Here is a 27,244-nt window from a genome sequence, read left to right on the forward strand (position 1 = left end):
CCAAGGCCGCGCGGCCGAGGTCAGTGACCCTGCCAAAGTCGCGCGGCGGATGTCAGTGACATTACTGTAGTATGTATATAATACATATAATACAATATAAAGTATAATATTATAAATATATAATAAATTATATGTATAATATGTGTATTATTTAATGTTATATATAATATAAATTAAAGTCACGTTATTTTCACGTGTTGTTTTTCTACTCTTTCCTGTCACATGACTTTAGTTACGTTTTTAATTTTCTCCACGTATACGACGAACTGTCTCGAAATCGCTTTCTGTCATTATTTACTCTCTCGATCTTACCGATTCGATTCGACTCGACTCTACTCGATCAACCAACCAATCGGCAATACGGAAAAGAGGCAACAATAGATGCGATACATTCGATATCAAAATGCGCACATAAAATATATTATTATTATTTAATAATTTCTTTATATAACCGCATTCATTTGCATAAACGCGCAAGCATACACGTATAAAATATTATTATATAACAATTCCTCTTTTAAAAAAATTTTCGTGCCAAACGAAATGTTTCTTAAAACTGATAATCATTGAGCCACACATTTGTATGCGAGTGATAAATAAGAAGGCGGATGCAACAAGCGTGCGAAGTAGACAGAAAAGAGTGCGTCGCCTACGAGGGCGTTTCGCCGTGTCGCGGTTATCTAATACCACCGGCGTCGTCGTCGTCGTCGTCGTGCATTTACACCGGAAACTCAATTGCCGGAAGTCATCGTAGGTAATGTTGTTCTTTTATTCTTCCGTGCGCGCACGTACATACCTCGAGCGTGAAGATTTAGAAACGTATTCCGAGCAATCGTCGAGATTGCGTAAAGCATTATGACAAAACTTTATGTAAATAGCTTTAACGTTGTTTTTTTGCAATATAATGCTCGAGATTGTTTTGTTTTCTAAACGTGTTCATTCAAACCATGAAAATTTGTTTGTGTAAAAAACTTATTGCGTCAAAAGTTTTTTTGTAAACATAAATTTGTCACTTACGAGACAGTGTTGTAATAAAAGATTGATTTTCAGTTAATCGGATACAAAAACGGAATTCTGGTCTCTCTCGTTTTAAAATATATGCGAACAAATCTCAACGTCTCTGAGAAACTGACAACTATCTCAGCGCAAAACTTTACGGCCGTGCTCGATTATTGAAGCATAACAGCTGAGCTACATGTTAACTCGCCTCGACGTATCGCTTGACGTATCGCGAGCAAATATATCGGGTCTTCGAAAAGTGCACACGATACGTTCTTCGGCATTGCGATATTACATAATCGTCATTTCACGCGGTTGTGTGTTACGTCATTATTATAATTACCCACTGTTAAAACCCCCTTCAGTGCTATTGCTTTTTGTGGAGATATTCAAACTTAAAGTCGCGCGGATCTCTCAGAGACTCAGTCTGGATAACTCGTAGGTCATTTTTTATGTGTTGCGCTGAAGGATTAACAAAAGTCGACTTGGCCGATGATGACTGAACAAAGTTCCGCTGCGGAATGTCAATTAATCGCAGCGCTAATTAATATGACGTACGCAGAGAGACGCGCTACGGTCGTTAACGCGCGTTCTATTAATAGAGATAGGATTTGCGCAATTCTCTTATTTTTCTCCGACCAAGGTCGGGTACTACTTAAACGAGCCGCGTACAAATCGGCTGGCGCATTTCAGCGCTGTTACGGCCAATCATCTAAGTTAATTCGCACGACTTTCCCGTCACGTCTTATCTCGTGTCTGCGTGCAGACTCAATTTGCACCGAGTGAGCTCTGCGTTCTCGAATACGCTCGTCACGCCATAACGTCAAGCCTGGTGTCCGAGCCGCTTCTCTTTGAGAGAGAAAGGGGAATACAGCTTCTCCCCGTAGCTTCTCGCCACGAAGATAGTGGAAAATGAAAAAAAATCTGCAAGTTAAATCTCAGAAGCTTCTCTCCGCTCGTGCGGCGGAAAAAGAAACTTACTCTCTCTGTCTCTCTTAAAGATTAACAATTTATGTATTATATATTGAAAACGATATGAAAAAGTTTTATTTGTGAGTAAAATGTAAAAAATAAAAATTTTTACATAAAAAACATCAAAAATATTTAAGTTTATTCGTTTGTTTGAAAATTTTCCTTCAAAGTGTTTGTTTTTAATTTTTCTTAATTTTTCTAATTTCTGTTTTCTATTATTATCGGCTTCCGTTGTATCACACCTTATATGTGAGCCAGTTCGCCTGGCAAACCCCGGTGCTGCGTGACACGTTTTATTATCGGAAGTACAATACGTGTAAGCTTGCGACCCGATCGCGGCGAGAATAAAGTAGGTTTCACGCCGCTCGTATGTGTAACTGAACATAATGCGCATTTCCTCAGAAAGAGATAAACGATGAGATCGACTTCCCCCTCAGTCACAGTGAAATTAGCATGTAACTATTCTTCCTCTTATTCTCTCTCGCGCGAAGCGGTTTTTCCGATATGCCGATCGCCACCGACAAATGTATACACTTCGTTCCGTATAAGGCGGACGCGACCAGCGCGCTCGCATTGTCCCCAATCGTTTCGTACCTTTCCCACGCGTCCACTTTCGCGGCCTCTCCCTCTTTCGGCGTGAATGTGCTCAGGAAATGCGAGCCCGCGCGGTATATAATGCCGTCGGAAAGTATTCGCGCGCTTTGCACTTTTGTTAGAATAAAGTTTGGGAAGATATTTCTTTGCGCTCGCAATTATAAACATTAATTGTTTATACAGAAGAAACGAAAGAAGCAGATCTCTTTGTATCTTTTGTTCTGAGCGCTAAATGCGCCCGTATGACGAATCGTCGTCCTCTCTTTGTAAAAAAAAGTTCCTGTTTTAATCCGCTGTTGCAAAACAGGACTAAACATAAATTAACATAATAAATTTCCTCCAAACGACCGTTTCAAAGAAGACATCCTTTATCCTGTATACCTGAAGAGGATGTGTTTCTCATGTATTGCAACTGCTACCACACGTGGCAAATGTGTCTTTGGAAGATAACCGGAATAATTTGTCAGCCTGACGCCACGCAGCCAGGCCTTGACCTCATATACGGTTTCGAACGCTCTGTTGCAACTCAACGTTAAGACTCTGTTGGGCGATTGTTTTTAAAAGCGAGTCAAACAGCTCGAGGATAAGGCTCAGGGTCGCCCAGGATCCGCTAACCTTTCTCCTTTTGTCATCGACGAAGTCGTCTTAAGGACGTTTATTATCCGCAGATTTTTTTATAAGCCGCGACCAACGCAGTCTCGGCAGGTTAAGTTTGTTAAAAACTTGTTGAGAATTTGTAAAAAAAAAAAAAAAAAAAACATTAACGACAACTTGCGGAAAAGCAAGAAAAATATCTATGTATGTAGAAAAATCTTCTCTTTTCGATTTCTTCAAAGTCCTCGAAAAGAAACTGCGTGAGGAGGCGCGCGAGTGCGCGTGTCGTCATTCTCGAACGCGATAATAATTTTTTTTCCCGAGAGAGTTTCAAGAAGAGCCGCGCGTCCACTTCAACGGCCCATTAATCACGCGCATTAGCATAATGATCGCGCGAGAGAAGTATGGTAACGATGATAACACGATGATAAGCGCGCTAAATCGATGAACCGACGCGAGATTATCGATTCGCGATGAACGGAGAGATTTCTGTCCGCGATACGAGAAAACGGTTACGCTGTATTTTTAGACCGTCAATTTCCGCGTGCGAGATGAACCCTCAGATGATCATACGAGCGCGTCATCCCCGAAGCGTAGCGTCAAGCGGAACGCGCGGACCGGTTATAGTTATTATACCGTAGATACCGAACGCGGATCATTAATTTAGATTTCACGTAGATTAATAGCCGCTAATACGATTCGAAATAACATAGAGTTAACGTCATCGTGAACGTCCGATAGTTCGCAGACGATATTAACCAAGAATAAAACCACTCACGTTCACAGAGAATGTCACCCCAAAACGGAAAAAAAAAACAAAAAAAACAAAACAAAAATAGTAAAACTATTGACAAGCAACGTGCTTACCTTCGGACTTCGAGATTAGATCCTTCTCGTCCACGGCGATGCACGGCAGACGATCCTTCAGCTCCTCAATCTCGATCTCCAGCTCGGTCTCGTCTTCAGGCCTGACGTTACTCTCGTCCGACAATCTTCTCTCTTCCGGTAATATCCTCGTCTCGTTTGTAGAAACATTGATCTTCGAAGAAGACAGCAGCTTGTTGAGCGAAGATCGCGTTTCGCTGCCACTCTCGTTCTGCTTCGTGACGGGACGATCCTTTTTGGACGGAACGAACTTGTCTATCTTGATTCTGTCGGGACCGGGTGGCGCGGTCTTCTTCACTTCCGGCACGATTTTCGGCTCCTTCAATCTGACCCGGTCAACTTTCGGGTCCTTGATGTTCGGAATTGTAATGAAGTTACGTTTCTCGTGCTGCTCCTGCGGCACGATCGGCGTCTCCTCTTCCTCTTCGGGTTCGGGGCTGTTGGTTCGCTGCTCCTTGCCGCAATTGGCGATCCTGCCGAGTCTGCTCCACGACAATCGCGTCGCTTCGGACGGTTTCTCGGGAGCGAATATTACGTTGTCGACGTTAAACAGCACGTTCTTTCGTTTACTTTCGATCACTCGGCCGCGCTTCAGAATGCTCTTCAGCGTCTGACGAGCCTCCTTCAGCCGCCTCGGTGGTCTTTTCGGCGACACTTTTGGGATCGGAATCCTGGTGACCGGCGGCGATACGACGTCGTCATCGTCGTCCGAGATCTCCCTGGGTCTCTCGTTGAACACTCTGATCCGCTGGCCACCGATCGCCGCGACGGCGCTTCTGTTCGGTATCCTCTCGATCGACTTAACTTTCGAAGGATCGAACAGGCTGGACGACGGCGTCGTCCTGTGATCGTCCTGCTCCAGCGCGTTGTCCGACAGATCGTCGCTTAGATCGTCCTCGTCTTTTTGTTTCTTCAACAACAGATACGGATTCACGTCGCACTCGAGAATGCTTCTTCGCGAGTCCGCGGCGATCGGCGTGGTCGTGCTGTCATTCCAGTCGTCCTGACTGGTTCTCCGCTCTCTCGGTGGCTTCTTTGGGACGCGAGTCAACCTCGCGGATGACGTTGTCGCGACGGACAGATTGCGCGAGTGACTCTTCGAGGCCTCGTCTATCATCCAATCGTTCGAGGACGCGCCGTTGCCGGCGAAACCGGGTCGCAATTTGCGATCGTCGTAGCTCGCGGCCGCGCCCGATTCCTTGTCGTACCACTCGGTTCTCGAGGATGACGATGGCGTGCCCTCAATCGAGCCCTTCCGCTCTTTCGCGGCGTTTCGCGCGATCACGCTCTGACTCCTGGAATCTCGCTGCAACGACGACGGCCGATGCGGCGAGATGCTGCGCGCTCGCGATCTCGGCTCCACCAGCCGGTTCCGTCGCATCTGGTCGTACGGATCATCGATCGAGGCCCGCAGCACGCCTAGCAAAGAAATTTAATCGCTCGCGTTACTCGTACGAGAGGAAATCGTTTTCGCTCTTCTCTTTCGACTCGACTTCATTTACACCGACCTACATCTTCAAATAAATTTTTTTCTCTCATCGAATCTTGTCTTTGTAGACCAGTTTTAGTTTTAGCTTTAATGTTTTTCTACACAGAAACAGCAAAACACATATATTTTGGTTTTGTTAACAAATTTAGAAAATAATTTTGTGTATAAAAAAAATGTTAAAGTAAAGCTCGATACGATGTGCACACTTTAGTAATGACTATCTCTTTTGCGCTTTCCATTAACCAATAATGAAGAGCATAACGTCAGTAATCAAGGAATAACACAGATCTAATATTCGCGTTTCGTATAGCCAACGACTTGATACGGGAATATTTTCGAGCACGGTCCAATTATCATCACAGAAGACCGACCGAGTGTAAAGTATCAATTGTCTAACCAGAACGTGGCTACTCTACATTTTTAACGACTCGCGAAAATCATAATCGTTCGCGGCACGCTGCTCGCGCTGCATGAACGCACAAGAAGCCACAATCCGAGTCTCGAGCGATTTAAATGCAAACTAAAGTAGGTATGAGAACATCCTCGCGAGTTAAATTCAGCTGTTTAGCCGGCGGCTGAGAACTCTCCGCGCTTGGCCGCATGCACGCTATCTCAAACGCGAACGAGGAGAAAATCTCTAATACGAAACGCGTGCAATCAGAGCATGAACATCATCGACAGCAGGAGCTCTTTCATCCCGCCTTCGCTTATCGCGAGTACCCTCGTATTTCACGACAATTGTTTTTTCTTCACAAAAACAAAAACAAAAAAAATTATCCAAATGTTAAACTAAATAATAAAAAAACACAAAACATATATATGCTTACATATATAGATAAAATATTTTATTATACGCGCGATTAAATATTTTATTATAAAATATTTTATATACATATACGTGATTGTATTTTTACTTTATTTGAATTTTTATACATATATATTTTACTTGCCGATATAAAGTAAAACTTATGTTCAAAATAATCCTCTTGAGAGGATAACCAACCAACTTTAATGAGCAAACGTGAAACACACAAGCGTGAACGGGGGAGGGGAAAGAGCGCACTAAAGACAGTAATCGTGAAATATTCGAGGACATCGAATAATCAGAAACGAGACGCGCACAAAGACGTGATTCACTTACCGGCGAGGCTGGGTCTGGACTTGGAGGACGGCGGTAGCCGGCAGGTACCGCCGAGAGGCAGTCCGGCGACGCGGTGGCCGCCGCACTTGCGACAGCTGCCCAGCTTCCTGACGGTGCCGGTGAGAAACTCCGGGCAGGAACATATCACGAGCAACGGCGTCGCGCCCGGTAGCGGAGGCGGCGTCAGAAAGGGTCGCGGCGGCTCGTGACCGGCGGCGGTTCGCGACGCCGATCTCACGGTGCCGTACAGCCACGGATCGCCGCTGTAGATCATCTGTCGGGAGAGCACGCTGCCGCCGCTTATGGTGCCCCAGCCGCCCTTGTCATCCCCGTAGTTGTGATGCTGCCGCGACAAACCCAGCCGCACGCTCCACGACTTCTTGCTCTTGCTCAGGGTGTCGTAGCTCTGTCACAGGGAGAGGATGGATAATTGAGCAGGGTAAAGCGCAACGTGATAGAGATGAAGAGGCGAGTGACGCGAGGGAATCTCAATCACATGTTTGCGAGAATTTGTCGTATTAAAAATGCATTAAGAAAATATCAAGAGTTTACTAGAATTACATCGGTACAATCATCTGTTATTGTGCGCGAGAGAGCAGTATTTAGTATCTCTTCTTTAAATATTGGATTAGTATATTTCTTTAAAAAGAAAAAAAAAAGTAAAGATACACAACGAGTTTCATATCTGATTATACATATATGATAATTACAGAAGGCATCGTTCCGTTAATCGACCGTTGTTCAGAGCAGTTGATATCGCGCACCTGTAACGACTTCCTGAACGGGACGGGAAGACACGCGAGAAATTCTGAATAAAAGTTATATATTCAAACCCACAAGACAGACGAGCCCATTGTTAGCTTCTGTCATTGTCCGGACCCCGTCTTGTCCTTTTCGACCGTCCGATTCTTTCTTTCGTTCGGTGTTTATCGAAGGTATGCCGCAGTCACGGCATGCATACAACAACATTTGTGTTGCCCGAAGAAACGAAATTCCGATGCGTATCAATGGAAACTGGGGATAATAAAACGCACTCACGTTTAAAAGGCGAGCTCCAGAAATATATTATCCTTACGTCACGAAACGAATTATCTGTCACAAAGAAAGACTTATGTGCGCTGTTTATTTACAAAAAACATTATCCATGTAATTACAATGTCTGACAAATGACACATTGTGCTATATCTAGATCTCTGTCGGTGAAAAACAAATTATATGTCTACGATTAGAAAATGTTTGCAAACGTTTATTCACTTATTTCGTTCCCCTCTTATCTCTCTTGAAAACTATAAGTAACAAAAACATGTATAATCAACATTAATTACGAGATAAGATATATTCGATCATATGCGCGATGTTTCATTCGATCAATTCCGCTTCCAGTCAACACGAGACGCGTCTTATCGCGTCTTATCGCACGACAGCGAGAAAGCGAATTCTCGCGTAGCGGATTAATCTCGCGCGAAAAATCGCCGAAACTACAATAAGAACAAAATGCGGCAAAGTCTTACGCTACTGCCTTTCACCCTCTTCGTGTCACTCTCGTCCGCGAGTTTATCCGCATCGCCTCGCGTTCGATGAATCGACCAGATCGGTCGTTTTGATTTCCCTTTAACGGCATCGTACAGCACCGGGACCGTATACGCTCGTTCTCTTCCCTCTTTCCCGCGTTCTTCCGCGTCTTTTCTCATCTCCCGTATCCCTCGAACACTTGCGAGTCCCTTCCGCAAATCGTTGCTCGTCAGCGTCAGCGTCACGATCTCCGAAGAAGGAAGAAACACAGAGAGGGGGACGTTTCGACGAGAGATGCGAGTAAATAAGTATGAAGAAACGCAACTACGACGTGCAGGAAGAAAAGAACACACGAAGGAAGCGGCAAGAAGAGTCGAGCGCGCGGAGAAAATCAAGCGCGTTTCAGGGAAAGTGAACGATCGGTAATTTAAATTCTCTCGCTTCTCTCCCTTAGAGAAATCGGAGAGAGAGAGAGAGAGAGAGAGAGAGAGAGAGAGATAACGTCGCGCACGTCTTGCGCACATTGACGTTGAACATCGTGAGAGAGTCGAGAAGAGTGAGAGAAACGATGTTGCGAGAGTAAAGAGACTGAAGAAGAGAGAACATGCATATATTTGTGTGTGTGTGTGATCCTCGCCTGTTTGCTCGCTTATCGCAAATAACATCGTGATTTATCGACGTGAGTTTCCAAAGAGATGAGAAGATTTTCTCGGCTCAAATTCCTTACAACGGAAACGGTCAGAAGATATCGATTACAATTCGCGTGCAAATTGAACTACGATTGAATTAAATATCTTTTCGAAGATCATCTTTGCTTTGTCTTCGACGCGTTCGTATCACAAACGACATTTATATAATTCTTCGTTATAAATATCGCATAGTGTTTGCAATCAACGTACATTTTTGTCTGAGATAATTTACTTAAAGTTTGTTCGTTGTGTGACTGTTAAATATCATACGAGGCATATGCGTGTCTCTTTCTGTTTATCAAAAAATCTACCGAGAGCAAACAATAGAATAACCGAAGCTACAGTTAGTACCGCACTAATAATTGCGCTTAACGATTTTTTCTAGTTAACATTTCTGTTCACGGTTCACCTTTTACTCGACGTTATAACAGGATTAGTTTTTTTTTTTTTTTTTTTTTTTTACATTATTTTGGAGGTGACACTCTTGAGAAAAATTGACAGCTCTTCTAAAATGCTAATCATCGAGTGTTCCATCTCATAAAGGGAGGAACGAATGTCGAGGAAATATATATGTAAGAGAAGTCCGGTTTGTATCTGAGCGTGAACAAAAAAGTTCGCAGCGAAAGATAGAGATCGGCTCGCAGAATCGCGGGCTAAACGGGATAAGACGATCAGAGAACACGACGCGACTAGTCCGGTCGTAATAGCGAATTACCGTGTGTTTTTCCAAACACACACACACGGTTCTTCGGAGAAACCTGCGTGCGGAAAAGTAGCGGCGCACGTCGCGCGTAATACCTACACCACAGGTGCGATATAACGAGTCCGTCCGGCAAATCGGCGCTATTCGGATTGTGTAAAAATCTTCAAAGAAACACATCTCACGGCAATGGAAAGGATACATATATATATATATACCATAACGCTTCGTGGGATAACAGCCTCTCGTGGAGAAAAGCGCGATGCAATTTCGTCGGCGCGCGTTGTTCCGTTACGTGTTGTTCGGGATATGAGATTCCGCGTACGGTGCGATTCACTCGCTCTCGAAAAATCGCGATCACCGCGCGCGGTTATGTGCGCGCCAACAAAGGAGCGAAGATCGGTCGTGACGATTAAAATCGAAAAAACGGTTCTCGGTGCGCGCGGCACGAAAACGGGGGAACGTCGGAGAATGTTGCACATCCATACGTGCGAGTTAGATTTTCTCTAATCGTGGCCACGAGTTGCTGTCGGTTGCTTTGGTAATTTATTCGGTTTATCCGCGCTTTGTAATTACGTTCTTATCTCCGATCTACGCGCGCACGTAGTTTTCGCAGCAAAGTTCGCTGATGAAGTAATACGCACGATATTAAAAGTATATTAGCGGAGAGATCGCGATACGCGATCGCGATTTGTGATCGCAACGCGCGCGCTCGAATCTACCATCATACTGATCTGTTGAGAAGATGATACGCGCGACCTCATTTTTTTTTGTTTTCTATACAATTGCGAAAAACAAGCGGATCATTATCCCGCAATTCTGACTGCAGAAAAAGGAAGTTATTGCATGTTGAAACATATCCGCGCGTTGCTTTTTTTTTTATACTACTAGCACAACACAGACGCGCGCTATGCGCACGCTTTTATTGTTTTTATTTTGACGTGTTGTGCCAATACACACAACTTGTCACCGCGATAACAGCTAGTATATACGTCTTAGAAACCATATAATATACATGATGTACATATGAGAGATGTCAAAAATAACCTAACGTGATTAAAGTTACGTGACTGTACTTTAGTCACGTGTCTTTAAAACCGTGACTAAAATAAGGTCACGTGACAGAGAAAAGAGTATAAAAGAGAATATTATATATATATATATATATATGTATATACACATATATATACCGTAATCACGTGACGGAGGTCAGTGACCCCGCCGCGGTCACGCGACCGAGGTCAGTGACCCCCCAAGGTCGCGCGGCCGAGGTCAGTGACCCCGCCGCGGTCACGTGACGGAGGTCAGTAACCCCGCCGCGGTCACGTGACGGAGGTCAGTAACCCCGCGGCGGTTATGTGACCGAGGTCAGTGACCTCAGCATTTTGATATGTACGACATGAATCTAGAAATACATCCTACAAACGTCCAATTAGTGTCGAGATAAAAGTGGCAACAATCGATATCAAGAGAATCGATTGTGATTATTTACACATGCTTTTTCTAGTAGGATTTCACGTGTGCATTTATTTTACAATTCTTTTGAAAATCTATTGAAGTGATGTTTTCGGGAGGAGATAAGAGCAACGTTAAAAGCGCGCGTCGGTACTTCTCACGAAGAACGTTGCGGCACATTATCTATCCCTCATCTGGGCGTAATTTGCATTTACCGTGTGCAGTCACACCTGTTGAAATAACGGCTTATCCGCAACTATAACATCTTTACTGGAAAGTACTGTACACTCGAATGTAATAGTAATATTTATTTTATAAGCACATGCTCTCGTCAGACATTAACAATCTGTTTTTACTGGGTCTGTGAAGTGTACTCAACATTCGGATTACTGATACATACAAGAAAGTTTCTTTTATTTGGAAGAAAGTTTTTCAAAGTTTGGTTTTTTGATCGAAATATCAAAGATGACGTATGAAAGTTAAATAAAAGTCAGAAAAAGTGAAAGTGAAGTACGTTTTATCGCTTCATTAGCATAACGGCGACAGATTTTCTGTAGACTACCGAGTCAAGTCGTACAAATAATTAAAAAGAATTTAGCGCGAATAATTAAAAGAAAACATCGCGAGCACAATTTGCCATGCTCAAGAGTGCGTAAAATTGCAAGTAATTAACGAACAAAATTGTAGCCGTAAAGCGCAGATTGGAGAGGAATCTCATGCACTTGTATTTATCGCAGAAAAATATGAAAGTATTTTTTTTTTATATATAAAAATTTTCTCAAATTAATTAATACGTTAGTGTAATCGTAAAATATCGCTAATTACAAGACATTTCTCTCTTATGATCTTAAAGCAATCTTCAGAGAATTCGCGTGTGTAGCTTCGTAAAAAATTATATCTGCGCTTTTCGGCTCTAGTTGTTATTGAAGCACCGCGAAAACGCGCAACGTATACACGAATCGCGTAAGGTCGGAAAATGGGGCAGCCGGCTGCCTCGAGGGCGTACAGCGAGGTGCACTTTACTTTCTCGTCTTGAGCGGGGACTTTCGTAAAAAATCCTGTCCCACAAGCTCACGTAAGAGCCTGGCTGGCCGCCTGTCGATCGGCCGGTCGAAAAACAGAAAGTAAACTAGCGTACATATCCAGGCAAACATACATAGTACGCGGCCGGTCACCACGCTTGTATGCGATTCGCACGCAGGTGCAACACGAAAACGGGCGTGGCTTACGAAGTCGGTCTTAGATCCGATCGGACAGTCTTTACGACGAGAAATTCGCCTTTCCCGTGAAATTTAAGAAGCGGAATTTTTACATTGAAGAAAGAGATAAAACCGTCGCCGCCGCCGCCGCCGCCGCCATCTGTCTTTTCAGTTTTTCGTTTTATTTACGAGTGAAAATATTACGGCAATCGATCGTTCGATACTTTGCAAAAGACAGAAACAAATCGAATCAGAGATATCGCAACGGATCGAATCGTTGCTCAACCTTGACACTCCGTATCTAATTGATCGCGGAGCGTTAAAGAGTCCTGGGAAAGCAATTCGAGATCTCTTTTACTTTATAACAAAAAAAGTTCGCGGATACCCGAGATTCCTCTCGTCTCGATTTGTTCGTCGATCATACTAACTCGCGATGTTTGCCGGTTTATTGTGGCCGCGGGCGCGTTTGACTTGACTGAATGAAGAAAAAAAAAACCATGAAATAGGCATCGCGAGCGCGTATATTATATACCTATGAAAGAGAACACTTCGAGATCTCGCTCTCGATAAGCCGCGCGCTAATTCATAAGGCAAACGCGCGTTTTGAAGGCGATCCTGAGAGAAGGATGAGAAACGCGTTGCATGATCGCGGTGGAAAAAAAAAAAAAAAAAAAAACGGCTCTTGCGAAAAGAGAAGGAAGAGGATGTGGAGAAGATAGCGGGAGAAAAAAAGACGAAGAGAAAGAGACAGGTGAAAGAGCACTCGCGCGCTCAGTTAGTTGCTCATCTCTCGAGGTCATCTCGATACACGCGGTGGTCACGGTGGAGGAAGGTAAACTCCTCTTCGCTAATTAACAAGCTGTAGCGCTACCAATAACAGCGACTACTGGTCACACACGCGCGATCGATTCTTCTCACTTCTCCCGTAACTTGTTTGCGAAACAACATTTCGGAAGAACTATAATACACACGTCATACGAAGTTCGTGAGAATGAGCGTGCACAAAAGCATTTTTTTTATCTAAAAATAGATTTCCCCTTCTTCAAATTACATGTCTTTTGTACATTGAATGGCATTAATGGACCATGTCTTCGGCGTTTGCGAGCAGTCGTTTTTTTTTTTTTTTTTTTTTTTTTTTTTAAAGAAAAAAAGCCTGGCCTGGGCGGCTCGGTGTCGACAATTACCTTTCCGGATGAAAACGCGTCTGTCACGCTCAAGTAAGCGTACCTTTCCGGCTCGAATATCGATACGCCGAGGCAGGTCAATGACTCTCGCGAGGAGAAAGAGAGAGAGAGAGAGAGAGAGAGAGAGAGAGAAGTGTCTGAGAAATTATCTATGCCTTCTCCGTACGACACCGTCTTTCCCAAACGCCCATGCTTCTACCTCTAATATCATCGGTCCCACAATACCAATTGTGCAAAACGCAATAGTCGTAATACCAGTCATAACTGCGGTAACAGTTTTCATTCCGCCCGTTACCGCGGGAATTGCCGGAGAAGCCGCCGCGCGGAGAAAGAAAGATGGATGCGAGAGAGACTCTCCGGGGGCTTTATGTCCTCGGCTAGCCAGATGTTCCGCCTCGGGAACATTGTGGCCGCTTCGCGCGGACTTACCCCTTCATTGATCTCGTGTGGTAATGCGCATTGTGTAATCCCTTTTCTGTTGAATGGTGAGATATTGTGCAAAAAGATAACATTCAAATATACAATTAAAACTTCCACAACTGAGAGAAATAATAATCGCTGTTAGGTTCGATTAGCACGAGCGTGTATATGTGTGTGTGTGTGTGTGTTTGTTTGTCAAGTGTTGTTTTTCACGTGTTACAGGGCAAACTATAGGATGGCTGGCAAGTAAAAACAAGTCACAAGTAAGTGGACCGCGTGACCGTGGTGCACTTGCACGCGCTCTCATTGTTAGTACGTTTTTTTGCTTTTTTTTAGGAAAAACACATTTTGCGTATCGCACGATATTAAATAGAAATCATCGTCTCTCTCACGAGTATAATTAAACGGTTGTGAATATCTTATTTAAATCGAACGCGTCGCGGTATATTACGCAATCAGATATTATTGTGCATCAGATGATCTTTACGTGCATGCGCAAATAAACAGTTTTAACAATATCGTCAGAATTACGTTGATTTCCTTGGGCTGGTCTTTTCTTGTATCGATACACAGGTAATACGAAGAATACATCCAAGGTTTCTCATAAAATTATCCAATGCTTTCTCTGTCAATGAAAACGAAATCCTTTCTAAACAACGAGGAAACATTTCTAAACATTTGTTTTCATATTTTTTTTAGCAAAATTGCATCAAATAAAACAGCAAAACATCGTGTGTTCCAAAACACTATTTGAATTTTTTTAACAATCAAAATATATTTGATATATGTAAATAGTTTATTAAAACATCGATTGTTTGATAAAATGAACAAAAATCGGTTTTAATAAAATTATCCGGTCCATTTTTCTATCACGAAAATCACAATCTCGTCTAAACTTTTTTGTGCACTCACCCGCCAACGGTTATAAATAATTAGAATTGCAGATATCCGCGACTCCGCTCCGATTACAGACTTTCTACACTCTGTAACGACTCTGCATAATTAACCTAACACACGTATACGCGCACATATATTTGTTTGTTTATTACGCCGTATAGATATTGCGGAGAAATAGTTGCGTACGCGCGAGACGCTATCACACGCGATCTTGTAACTAAGCCGACCGTGTGTGTGTGTGTGTGTGTGTGCAGGCGCATCCCGGGGTCACGGTAGATGCACCGCGGATGCATCATCCTTGTGACTCCACCAGTGCGTCTCCGCGTTGCACAACCAATATACACCGGCGTGTGTGCGTTCCGGACTTGACGCGTTATTACGACGCCGCTACGGCGTCTTGAATACCTTGTCTCGAGTGCCTCTTGATGATACACACGTATCATCTTCTCGTAAGTAATAAGTGCAATAAAAAGAAAAAGCGTTCGTATATCAGGCAAATAATTATTTAAAAATTTTACAAATCGAAAACAATTTGTTTTTTGTTAAATTATATCTGAGACGTTATATAAGTACGAAGTTAAAAGTGTTATACCGCAATCTGAAAGATAATTGTTATGCAGGCGAAATCTTAATGCGAAATGATGCAAAATACGTTGTGTAATCGAGGAGTATAATTAAAATTGTTCGACTGTGACACGAACAAACGTTTACAGCTGGAAGAGGAATAAATCAGTATGATAGAGTCCAGTTCTTTTTGCACGAAAATTACGTCAACGAAAAGAAAGTGCTACGCTCGATGGAGTGAGGCAAAAATTTTTAGCTCGCAAAACACCCTGTCGCAGCGACAGTGGACAGGGATGATAGAAATTGATAGATAAAAAATAAAAATGACAGATTTTGTGTGTACGTGTGTGTGTTATTACACAAAATATTTTTGTGTAATATGCAGAAAAGATCGTATCTTACTATAAAAATAGCATGAAACAGAGATTTGACTTAAAAGATTAGATATAACTTAATATACTAAGTAATAAGACTCAACGGTTTACGACCACTAGATTGCAAAATAAAGACTACTGCGGAAGATAAAATGATACGTAGTCGCGCGTTATTTTACGCGTAAAAAAAAAACACAATAACGCCATTCACTACGAGCAAAAATTCCTTTTTACCGTCGTGTTATAAAACAATGCAAGAGCCTCGCGTAAAATTCGAATAAAATCTCGCTTTATGGGTGCCCGTAAAGCGGAAAAAACTACGCTCGGTAATTAAAAGAGCGTTTTCTTTCGATATTATTGAGGAAATCGTGCATAAAACTTCGCAGACAGACATGGTCAGACATGGACAGTCACGATCGGAGATGAGAAAAAAATTTTGCGGGAGGAAAAACGTCTGGAAAGTTCTTCTTGATGTGGACCAAATAACTAACTAAAACCAGTTGTCCGCGCGCAAGAAACCGGGAACGGCCGAGGGAGCGTGGAAAGTTACGCGCGCGCGGCTGTGAGAAATCTTGTCGAATGGTCGAATAGTTACATAAACTATTACCGGTCGCGACATAGCAGAATGTCACTAAGAAGTCCTACATTACAAAATATCTAACAAGCAACCCGGTAGTCGCGTTGATTTAAAAATCAAAAGAGATCGCCGCGGATAATTCAATGAACCAGCAACTTCTCTTCTTCTAAAGCGCAATGTCACTCCGTTCGTATTTTCGCCGCGCGCAGTGTCGGATAAAGCAAAGTCTATTAACTTAAACGATTGCACGCACAACTGTCCATAGTTTGCGGACATAATTCGCCTACCAAGAAGATCGTACGTAATCTGAGAAATAGAGTTCGAGAGGAAGAAAGAGAAATCGTTCTCTCTGTTCGTTTTCTCATCCGCGCTAAATTTACGGTGAAAAAAACATAGTTTTCTTTTTTTTTTGTTTTTAGATTTCTAACGCATCTAAAATCAAACGGCGCATTAAAATCCTATAAGATGTGAACTCACATATATATTTCCGCCGCTATATTCACACACTTTGGGTGCAAAGTTCAAGCGCGTTTCTTACGATCATCTCGGATGGTCGATTCGATCTCACATCTCGACGCGACGTTGAAAAGAAATTTCGCGCGTGATAGGATTGAACGTAAATTACAACGCGACTTTAAAATGTTTTTGCGTCCGTTTAAAATTTATTTTTAGGCAGCGTATCGTAAACAAGACGCTCGTGCGGTGCTCGACTTACGTAATTACGACACACGTGCGTACGTATGTGTGCGTGTAGATACTGTAATTTATGCGCGTACGATCGTAAAGTTTGTTCTTCTTACCCTGGCAAATGTTCGATTCGCGAGCGTGCGGGATTACTCGCGCGGAATTGCGCAAATGTATCCCCATTCGTAACACTTGTTGATGCGGTGGAAAGTAATGTTACAAGCGCGAAATAATGACACTTATAAATCCACTCGCGTTACTTATAGAAAGCCGCCGCTGTAAATCAGTCCCCGAAGTGAATATAATGGGCCGCACGAGTTTCTATTTATCGGGAATGCGTCATCTCTCCTCAAGTGGCGGCAATTGACCGTTCGACGATATGCATAACGAGTTTTGCAATTACAAGAATATTTATGACGCATTTTAAAACACTGTGGTTTTTGTTTTTTTTTTGTTTTTTTTTTTAAGACGCGCATTCGCGACTGATATCAACCGGCACTTTGTCACAGACTGAACACTCGACCGACACTCGAGAAGGACAGACCCGGGGAAAAGGCATAATAGCGTGTCTCTCGAGTCGCGACTCAAGACGACGCGAATACGAAGTATTCGATGTCATAATCGACGTCGACTGGTTTTGAGGTAAAACCAGGCGAGGCATTGTCCAAGAAAACTCGAGGCACGTACTTGCGACGAGTACGCCCTTACGTCACGGTAACGACTGTCCTTCGTGAAACGTTTTGCGTTTCAGGGTTTCTGGTTTTTAATCCCGCAGTTAGTTTCCCTCTTGCGGCTTCTTCACTTTCGTTTCGCTCATATCGAGTTCAATTGCGCGCAAATGGAATATAAATCGCGCGGCAAATTTCAAACAATCGTAATTTAAAAAAAAAAAAAAACGCACAAATGTCACATATACTTACGTATCTACAGTTTTTTTTTCTGGCATTTTCGCTCGAGTTGCGCAATTCTTTTTTATGCGCGACCGACGTGACGACGCGCGCGGCACGTCGCATTGGCAAAAACTTTCTAATAACCCTGACATTTCGTATACAGTAAAAAATCGAAATTTAATGAAAGATTCGTTCTTGCGAATAAATGTTAACGATCTTGTTTCTTTAATAGAAATAAACAAGAAACAAATGTCTCGAACTCCGCTCCGTAAATTTAGTCTCTTTCGCAAAGCGGGAATATAGAAATCTCTAAACCGCAAGCCGGAGCTATAGCTGGAAGTTTTTCGACTGTCGGTGACTGTTCGACGGTCTCGCTTCATCCAGGTAAACGCGTTATTAACCCGATCGTAAAATGCGCGCGACGTCAATTCGTTACCGCTTTGGCGATTCGATTCTCGATAGTAAAAATCGAGACAATCGCTGAAACTATCTGTTGACGGATGATAGAGGCAATTAACGTGCCAATAAAATGCCACACACATATGTAACGTTGTTTACAAGTTATATCAAACGCGCGCGTGGTAGTGTTGCACGTCGAGCTGCTCCAACAACGTGTTTCGCGAATCGCTTCGAAAGGTCTCTCAAACAAATTAATTGTGATCATTTATACCGCGATCTTGATAATTATATACACACAAACAATCTCATCTCACGCGCGTAAATAAAATTATATTTTTTTATCTGTGCGACACATCGCACATCCGTGTTTGTATCTGGCATTGTTAAAATGACGCGACGCGCGGAAGGAACGCGCACTGTGCAGAACGAAATGGAAAACGCAGAGGCAGAAAGAGAGTGAAGGCATAAAAAAAATCATCGGCGTGCGCGATCTAGAAGATAGACACAGCCACGTCACGTTCATTCATCCCCGCGTTATGCAAGCGACTCTCGGTATAAACCCGGTAATTAATTCACCCGCCAGTGCACTTTCCCTATTTTGACACGCCAGCCTACGTCCTTTCCCCGTTGTTTGTAAACGCCCGTAAAACGATCAATTTGTTTTTTTTTTTTTTTGTTTGCGAACACCAAGAACTCTAATGCACCATGATATTGGCTTTCTCTCTAAATGCACTCGCCACACAAGCGCTTTGTACCCCACAAATTGCCTGCCGTGTCGTCGTTATATAAAAGGCGCCTCTTATTGCGCGCCGCGCAAAACGTTTCGAAAACGTTAAATCCCGGACGGCCTTTCTAACGTTCGAGGAAATGCAGAAGGAGACATTTGTGGATTTTGTTTTTTGCTTCAGATTAACGGCAATTAGATCGCGTATAGAGAGTAAATGTAAATAATAATCATAAGAGTGATCTCTCGTCGGCGCGCACCTGTCACAGCGTATTCGATAAAGTCCCGCATATACAAGAGAGAGAGAGAGAGTTCTCTTCTGTGAAGTACTCGACAAAAAATTGATCATTTTTCTTCCGCTCGAAAAAACAGAAGAAGAAAAAGAACATTTTTCCGGATCGAAGTTCTCCGCGCGAGCAGCAATTAGACCACGCGGAGAGAAATGCAATACCAGAAGAGCCTCTCCTTGAGAAGATCTCCCCACCTAGCCGCACCGGCTGTATCTAATAACCGAGCGCGCGGATGAGGTTCCATCAGGTTCGACGTTTCTAACCGCCTCTCGGTTGTGTCCCGTTATGTAAAACCCCGCGCGTGTGTAAGAGCGTCTCTCTTGATACGCTCTCTCGCGCAACTTCGTTAATCAGATATATATTGAATGACGTTCGGTGAACGTCGAATGAATCTCTTTCTATTCTATGTACCTTGCCGGCTGTGGTCGAGTCGGACGACGTCGGGCTCAGGCCCTGCTGCAAGTGATACATCTTAGGGGTGAGCATAGCTGGTGGTGCACCGAGGCTACCCGGGGCGACAGCTACGCTCGTCATGGTCATTTCCCGCGACGATCGCAGACCTCAGTGTCTTCGCAGCACCATCAGTCCGCGTCCTTCTGTTTCTCGCGCAACCTCGCATCCTCAGGTTGTGGCGAATCTGTAACCGATAACGCGGATTGTTTTTAGAGATATCTTTCAAATTTCAATTTATTAGAAATAAATGAACACACACGCGCGTGTGTGAGGAAAACAAATCTTAATCGAATGAAAAAAAAAAAAATGTTACATCAAATATTATATAATTGTAATAGATTTCAAAAGTCCAATCTTTGATCTTTAGACAAAAAGAAAACAAATCTCTATTGCACACTTCTGTTTACTACATATATATTTTTGTTCCATGGAGAAAACTCGGTCTCTGTGTTTTGACACAATATGCCGACGCTAATTGCATTAACATCCGTGCGGCGGGAGATCCACATCTCGCCGGCGAAAATGATGGGTTCGCATTCGACAGTAGCTAAACGGCGTTCCCTTGCATAATCATCGCGATAAGTTACGACACCTGACAATAGCAACGTGCAATTTCACTTCTCTCGCCGGGAGATCGCGATTGCGCAATTTTCGTCGCGCCAGACAACGAGACATCCCAATAATCCCGAAACCGTCTGAAGAAACTGTCAATTCGTACGATCTGTTCGTAAAGAATAACGATATAAAAATTCAAACGGTTCATAATACACACACACACATACGAAAAATGAATGCACAGATGTTGGATAAAGAAAACTTAGTAACTAGACGCGTAAGAACCGCTGTGAAACATCTGTCAGCCGATCTTGCGACTAACAGTCAATGCAAACGAGCTCCACAAATTAATTCCACGTACGCGAGGGAACGCGATAACGTACGAGCGAGACTATCTTGGCTACAGCTTAATTAACAGAGCGAGAGAGTATTTAATAAATGGAGCACGTAACTGTTCAAAATTAAGAAGCGAACGAGCGTCTAATGATGAATCGCCCGTCGTTCGTATCGTAACGCACATGCACCGTATATTTAGCGGTATATCGCGGCTCGCCGTTTGAGGATAATAAAATTCTGGAAAAATTGCAGATTCGCAGAAGAGAGAGGCGGTCTTTATGTATATACAATTTGTGCGCTTTGTAATTTATGGATCTCGTTGTTTCCTCTAAGTGCGGCCCTGCTCGCGCGACTGCATTCGTACGCACGAAGAGCACGCAAATAAAGACGTCTGCAGCGCGCAGCCACCGACCGAGTCGACGCGTTATACGACCGTGGAACGCATGCTCGAGATTCTTTTCGATGCGCCTCCGCTCGTGATGTGTGAGTAAACACACACGCCGAGTGATAAACAACCGAGACGATCGTAAAAATCGATCCGTAACTATCGTCGGGTGAGTGCAAAAGTTTTGATGGATCTCTGGTAAGAAAAATGGAATCAAGTAATTTCGTAAAAACACGACTTATTATTCACTTTGCCACGTAATTCTTATTGTTTTCTATTATATTTCACTGTTGTACTCGAATGGAATAAATAAATCGATTTTGGTTAAATTGTTTGGTTTATTTTTCTATCACGGGGTCAGAGCTTTTGCGCTTACTCCAATAATTTTGCGTGAGATCGCGGGAAAAAATTCTGAAGTATCTATTAAACGCTCGTCGGAATAAGGATGAGACAAATCGTACTCCCGAGATAGCGATCTCGACATTGATCTCTCGGTGTTTAATAATGTGTCTTTCTTGCGAACAAACTCTGACGAAGAACATCTTCGTGAAGGTGAACAACTTCGTTGTATCATCAGCGACATGATAGATCTGTTGTTCTCGGTTGTCGAGATATAATATTAGAACTGCACGGAAAAAAATTTTACTATTATATAGTTAGCAAGAAAGATTTCTAAGTTTATTGAAGTTTTTTGTTTCACTAAAAAAATTGTCTTTTTAGCGGCAAACTTTTCTTACTTGCTATGTGGTAACTAATTTTTTTCGTTACTCCAGTAAAAATTTTGCCCCGTGTGATTTTATATATATATTTACATAAAACATCTCTTTTTTTTCTGATTTCCAACAGTCGAGTGAGCGTATAATACGCACACGTGCGGCACACACGGGCGTTCGCGTTATTCGCAAGCTGCGCAAATCGCGTTTCATGAATTGCAAAACTAGGAACGAACAAAGAGGAGCAACGCCGACTCCATAACAGGGAGTGCTCGACTCGCCGAAAGACAATGATCAGCCATTCGCTTTCGTAATAACACGGTATGTCTGCGAGGTATATCTAGCTCCGAGAGAAGAGAAACGGAGTGAAACAACCTTAGGGGTATCGACATTGCAAAACGATCCAAATAAAAATGGGACTATTATCTCGGGACTATCTTCAAAATCGCTCTGGCCGTGTTTTCTTCTCTTATGTTGTCGCGTTGCTCACTTTTTCGTCTGCGAAAAACAAATCACAGTGTCCGTGTAACCTGTAATTACACACGTGGCAAAAAATTGGACCAAATTGTGCTGCGCCCGCGATAGTTGGAATGACAGGTTAGAGAAACACATTGATTGCACAGACAAAATAACAAAGTAGAAATATAAAATACGGATGGAAAATTAAGAGCACCGTATCTAGAGCTTTTAAATAAAATAAAATTTTTCCTTTTTTACGAGAAAGAAAGAAAAATAATCTAAAATAAAACCACAAAGAAGAAAAAATTCCAAAAATTTTTTCTACCTTACGACTTCATAAAATTACAGAGAAAGTTGCAAAAAGCACTGATTCGAATTGTCACGTTAAACTTTCGCTACGAACAAATAGATTTCAAAGTTTTCGAAAGTCCGTTATTATCGAGAAAATGTATAGAAGTAACAGCGGAACATTTCTGTATACACATGTTTAGAAGAATAATAATAGAATATATATATTGTGATCGTGCGTGGCGAGCAACAGGATAGCAATGATGATGATGATGATGATGATGATGATGATAATCATGATGATGTAATCCACCGGTAAAACCGAAACACCGCGCATTTCCTCGGTCTTGTAACCTCTTACAAGACCGAGCACGTGTATTCGCACGGTGTGCGCAGCTCGTTGTACATCGCCGATAAATCGCCGCGGTGGAAAGTAACAGCCGAGGAAATCGCCCATAACGAACAATTATGTCGTTACCGTACGGTAATCAGCGGTGCGCGGATTTGGATGGCCAAAACGCCGAGACAAATCGGCAAAATTTTACGACGCGTTCACATAACGAGATTCTTTTCGGAATTTTAAACGGCGATTCAATTTTAGATCGCTCAGCGCCGATACAATTGAAGCAGAAAGTGCCGGTTTTTCATAAACACCCGCAGGAAAAACCCGCATTGAGAAACGAAATAATTGATACGTAATATTCATCATCATCTCGGCGTAGAACGTTGCATTCATCTCGACAATAGTAATGAAGAAGAAATACGAAGTCTGCTGATGTCCTAGAAGTATAAATTGTTATTTACGTAACTTCATGAGAGATTTTCTTCCGTCGGTCGTCGCGACTATAAAAATTCGCACGGTCGAGGATTTTCTTATTGCTAGATAATGCTTCGATCATTTGTGTCACATGAGCATCGTCCAGCCTTGGTGCATGCACGTTAATTACGTCCTCTAAACGGCTGATCGTGTGTGTGTGTGTGTGTATGTGTGTGTGTGCACGACGTGAAATTAAAAATATCAACCTTTCACCCGATGATGATGTCTCTCACGCGTAATAACGCGAATAAATATTGAGAGGCGTCGTTTATCACTTTGTGTCGAAATTAAAACACGAAGTCATAATGCGCGATTGAGTGATATATAGATTAGTACACGCGCGAAGAACTCGTCTTTCATATATTTTTATTTATTTATTTATCTGGCATCTCGAAAACGCTGATACAAATCATCGACGAAAAGAGGACAAGTTGTCAAACATCACATGATTTTGTTTTCAAGTCAAGTTTTGAAGAACAGAAAATTTAAAAAACTATTTTTTTAACTTTCTTCAAACACGCGCGTATGAAGATTCGTGATACGCAAAGACTCATCTCCCCGGAAGAAATGCGCGAGACGCGTTAATGTAGGTTAACATACCTCTCGAAGGACGACGTGTGTGAGCACATACTACTCCGAGTACTGTTAACTCGCGCCAACTGACTCTCATCGTAATGCAGCGTCGCGGCGTTCAATGATTTTTACTTGAGCTATGTCGCGCCGCGCATTCTGACGCGCGCGCTCAGTGTTGGATGTCTGTGTGTGTGTAGTTGACATACATGCGACTACTCATAGACGCGTGCAGCTATCGCACGCGTAAACCGAACTGTTGTGTTGTTTCCGCAGTGACAACATCGAGTAGCACATACTTTAATTCGACGATACTTGAATTAACGGGTTTAAAAAAATTTATAACACAAGTTATAACGAAGTTATGTGGTTTTTTCTTTATATCAAACGTGAAAATAACTTTGTTAAAATCAATTTTTTATTATATTGTCGATTATACACTCTCTCTCTCTTTTTCTCTCTTTTTACAAACACATGGTAGCGGATGTGAAAGCCAGGACGAATTAATTTTCTCATAAATTACAACGATTCACGTCAGTGATGATTCAACCGACCATAAATCGGGGTTTTTCCCACTTGCAAAAATTGTTGTCTGTTCAACCGATCGATTACCGATTATCGCACGTTGTCCGAGTTATCCATTAACCACACACGGACCATTGGAAGACCAGATGATGTTCTCGTGTTGTTTGCGTTCGAAACTTTGTTTTCACAAAGTTAACCGATACCGAGGAAGTGATCTCAATGGGTTAGGTCGAGCCGATAACGGTTCTCGAAAGAAACGGTTATCGAACGTCGGAGCGCGCGGAGATCTCGCTCGTTGCGAGAAAGACGGGACCGGGAAAGACGCGGCGGCGGATAACCAGCTCTCGTCACCAGGTCTTCGTCGAAAGCTGGTAACGGGGAAAATCTCGTCTTCCGCGAGTTCTCCCGGCGGAGTGAGAAGGCGATTCCGCGCGAACGATCTGCGCGGAGCTTCGGTGAGGCGAAGCGTGAAATTGCCGCGATCGGCACGCGCACGTCGAACGACATACGAATATAATGGGTCTTCTTTGCGGCCGCGAATGATCGTTGCGGAGAGTTATCTCGTTCGAGTCGCGCCTCAGTGCCTTCCGCGGCGAGAAGATATTGCGGCACACAGCATCCTCCGGTTGAACCGACCGATCCTCACGCGACGGTGCATACGGAACTCCGCTCGGCGACGCGGAGGAAATTTAGAAAACGAGAAATCCGCGCGTTTGTGTCATCCTTTTTGTACGTAAGAGAGATTTTCGAGATTCGTGTTTGCTGCTAATTGACGTAATAAAACGCGCTCAAAGGCAAGTTGTTTCCCATCTTGCGCGTTCTGATATGCCATGATAGCATCAAGAGAGTTGCGATATATGCAGAAAAAGCAGAATTTATCAAAAGATACGTATCATAATATTTAGCAATCGATGGCGCGGTGATAAATCAAGACGAGACGCGAGATTCGCAGCGCACATCGCCGGTCTGCAATTTCGAAAAGCCGCATTGAGAAAACCCGAATCTCTTGATGAATAGCGCGATATTATACGCAAGTCCATATCCTCTCACGTCGGCGCGATCGCTCGATTGAGACGGTGTCGGTCTTGCGAAAGACGCGAGAACAGTCATAAAGTGAAATAATTCCGCGCCGCGGAATGGGATGAATGGACGATAAATATAACATATTATTTGCCACAACGCCGAAAGAAAACAAGAGAAGAAATCGTAGGGCGACGACGACGGGGGGAGATCTTGGCGCCCCGAAGCGTGAAATTAGCACGTATCGACACGGCGTTGGAATCGTGCGGAACAAAACTTCGCCGCGCGGTACGAGAATAACCTCGGAAATATTTGATGCGAAGAAATTCTGATTCTAAAATTGAAAACAAGCTAAGCGAGAGAAAGTAAAATTTATTTTAATTCGAAATAACTATCTCAAGAGCTTGTAAAAAAAAATCGAAACTATATACAGTTACATATTTTGATTCTACGATCTTTGTTTTATTTATTTTGTTACCTTCTAATTTCCACAGATATATCCTTATTGTTAGTTTTTTTTTATTTTTTACAATTCTTCTCCTTGATGCCTAAAATTACATAAATTATTACATAGATTCTAAATACATGACTGTACTTTTCCTAATAAAAAAAAAAAATACAATACACTGTGCTGTGATGACAGGGGAAAGACCGGGGGTCTTCTTCCGCGTGATGGCGACAAGGACGTTCGCCGCAAAGAAACGCGAGAGCGACAACGCGGCGGATTCTTCTCCCCGTCTGTGTTTGCTACTACTTGATGGCGCAGCGCGGAAATGAGAGAGAAACGGAGAGAAGGATTTATTTGCAGAGAGTCCGTTGCGGTTGCGAAAATATCGCAAATTACGGCTTTATAATTACGAGCGCTGATTGCATTTAAGATTAGTCGCTACGCACACCGCGAATCTTCGAGCGCGCATTATGCATAATACGAACGATTAGTTCGTCGAGCGAAACGCAGCATTGAGATAATGGATAGACAATTTTAGTGAAATTATAATAATTTTTAGAGAGAAAATTAGATAAGTAACTAACCTTTTTTTATTGTTTTTAGAACTACCGCGAGAGAGAAGAAAGTACTTGTCATTTCAAAAATTCAAGTTCACAATTTCACGAACAAAAATTATTATCTTATGTTAATAAAGTGATGATATAAATAATTTGTTAAAACGTGTCAACTGGAACAATACGCGCTCGCAATTATTGAAACGCTCGCGAGAAACCAGAGTGAGAGAACGTTCAATCTCTTAACGGGACAATTTTCAGCGTCGGATTGACCCAGAATTAGTTGGACGGGCGATAGTAGGAAAGGAAAATCGGGCAAAACGAATGCGGCCGCGGATTCGAGCGGAAGTAGGTTGTGAGCGCGGGAGAACAAGAGCCGGTCATAATACCAAGCGAGATGAACTTTCGACAGGACGCAAAAATGAAATGAAATTTTATGGCGTTTCTCGGGGAGGAGGGCCGGTTCGAGTGCCTCGCTGCGCTGACCCACTTGCGGCCACTATCGTGGACACCCGATCACTTTCATACCGGACAACTCGACCAACCGGCAACGTCTTGAATCCTAGGTCAGTGAGTGTTTCCCGTCGACCCTTTTTTTCGACGAAATCATCGAACTTTCCCTTCATGATATCTAACGCGCCACGAAGAGCCGCTGTTGACTTGACTTTGTTCATTATTTATATTTAACGTGTGAAAATAACTCGCGGTACCAAGCTAAAGCTTAACATATAGTAAGTATAATGAGTTAATGATAATCCACAATGATATAATAATTATTGTAGTGCGAACAATCACACGCTTGCAGTTTCAATGCTTCAATTGATTAAATTAATTAATTGAACCGAATGAGATTGAATTAAATTAACCGTTGCGGTATCTCTCCGCACAC

General features: G+C 42.8%; 2 protein-coding genes across 3 annotated transcripts in view; both read right to left on the reverse strand.

Moving 5' to 3' along the window:
* Window positions 1–5,360, reverse strand: part of LOC109858648 — a 16,854-nt gene extending 11,494 nt beyond the window's left edge. For both annotated transcript variants that reach the window (XM_020436128.1, XM_020436127.1), the window contains exon 1: window positions 4,027–5,360. In XM_020436128.1, the coding sequence (XP_020291717.1) occupies window positions 4,027–5,161 (1,135 nt within the window). In that variant the 5' untranslated portion in view covers window positions 5,162–5,360. The remainder of the gene's footprint in view (window positions 1–4,026) is intronic.
* A 1,306-nt stretch (window positions 5,361–6,666) lies between these two features.
* The window catches only part of LOC109858640, a 49,821-nt gene continuing 29,243 nt past the window's right edge, over window positions 6,667–27,244 (reverse strand). The window contains exons 3-4 of the mRNA XM_020436107.1: window positions 19,644–19,869; window positions 6,667–7,080 (exon numbers count right to left, since the gene is read on the reverse strand). Coding sequence (XP_020291696.1) covers window positions 6,667–7,080; window positions 19,644–19,772 — 543 coding nt within the window. The 5' untranslated portion in view covers window positions 19,773–19,869. The remainder of the gene's footprint in view (window positions 7,081–19,643; window positions 19,870–27,244) is intronic.

Source organism: Pseudomyrmex gracilis, unplaced genomic scaffold, assembly GCF_002006095.1.
Source record: "Pseudomyrmex gracilis isolate BER0280 unplaced genomic scaffold, ASM200609v1 scaffold_216, whole genome shotgun sequence".
NCBI classification, from domain to species: Eukaryota; Metazoa; Arthropoda; class Insecta; order Hymenoptera; family Formicidae; genus Pseudomyrmex; species Pseudomyrmex gracilis.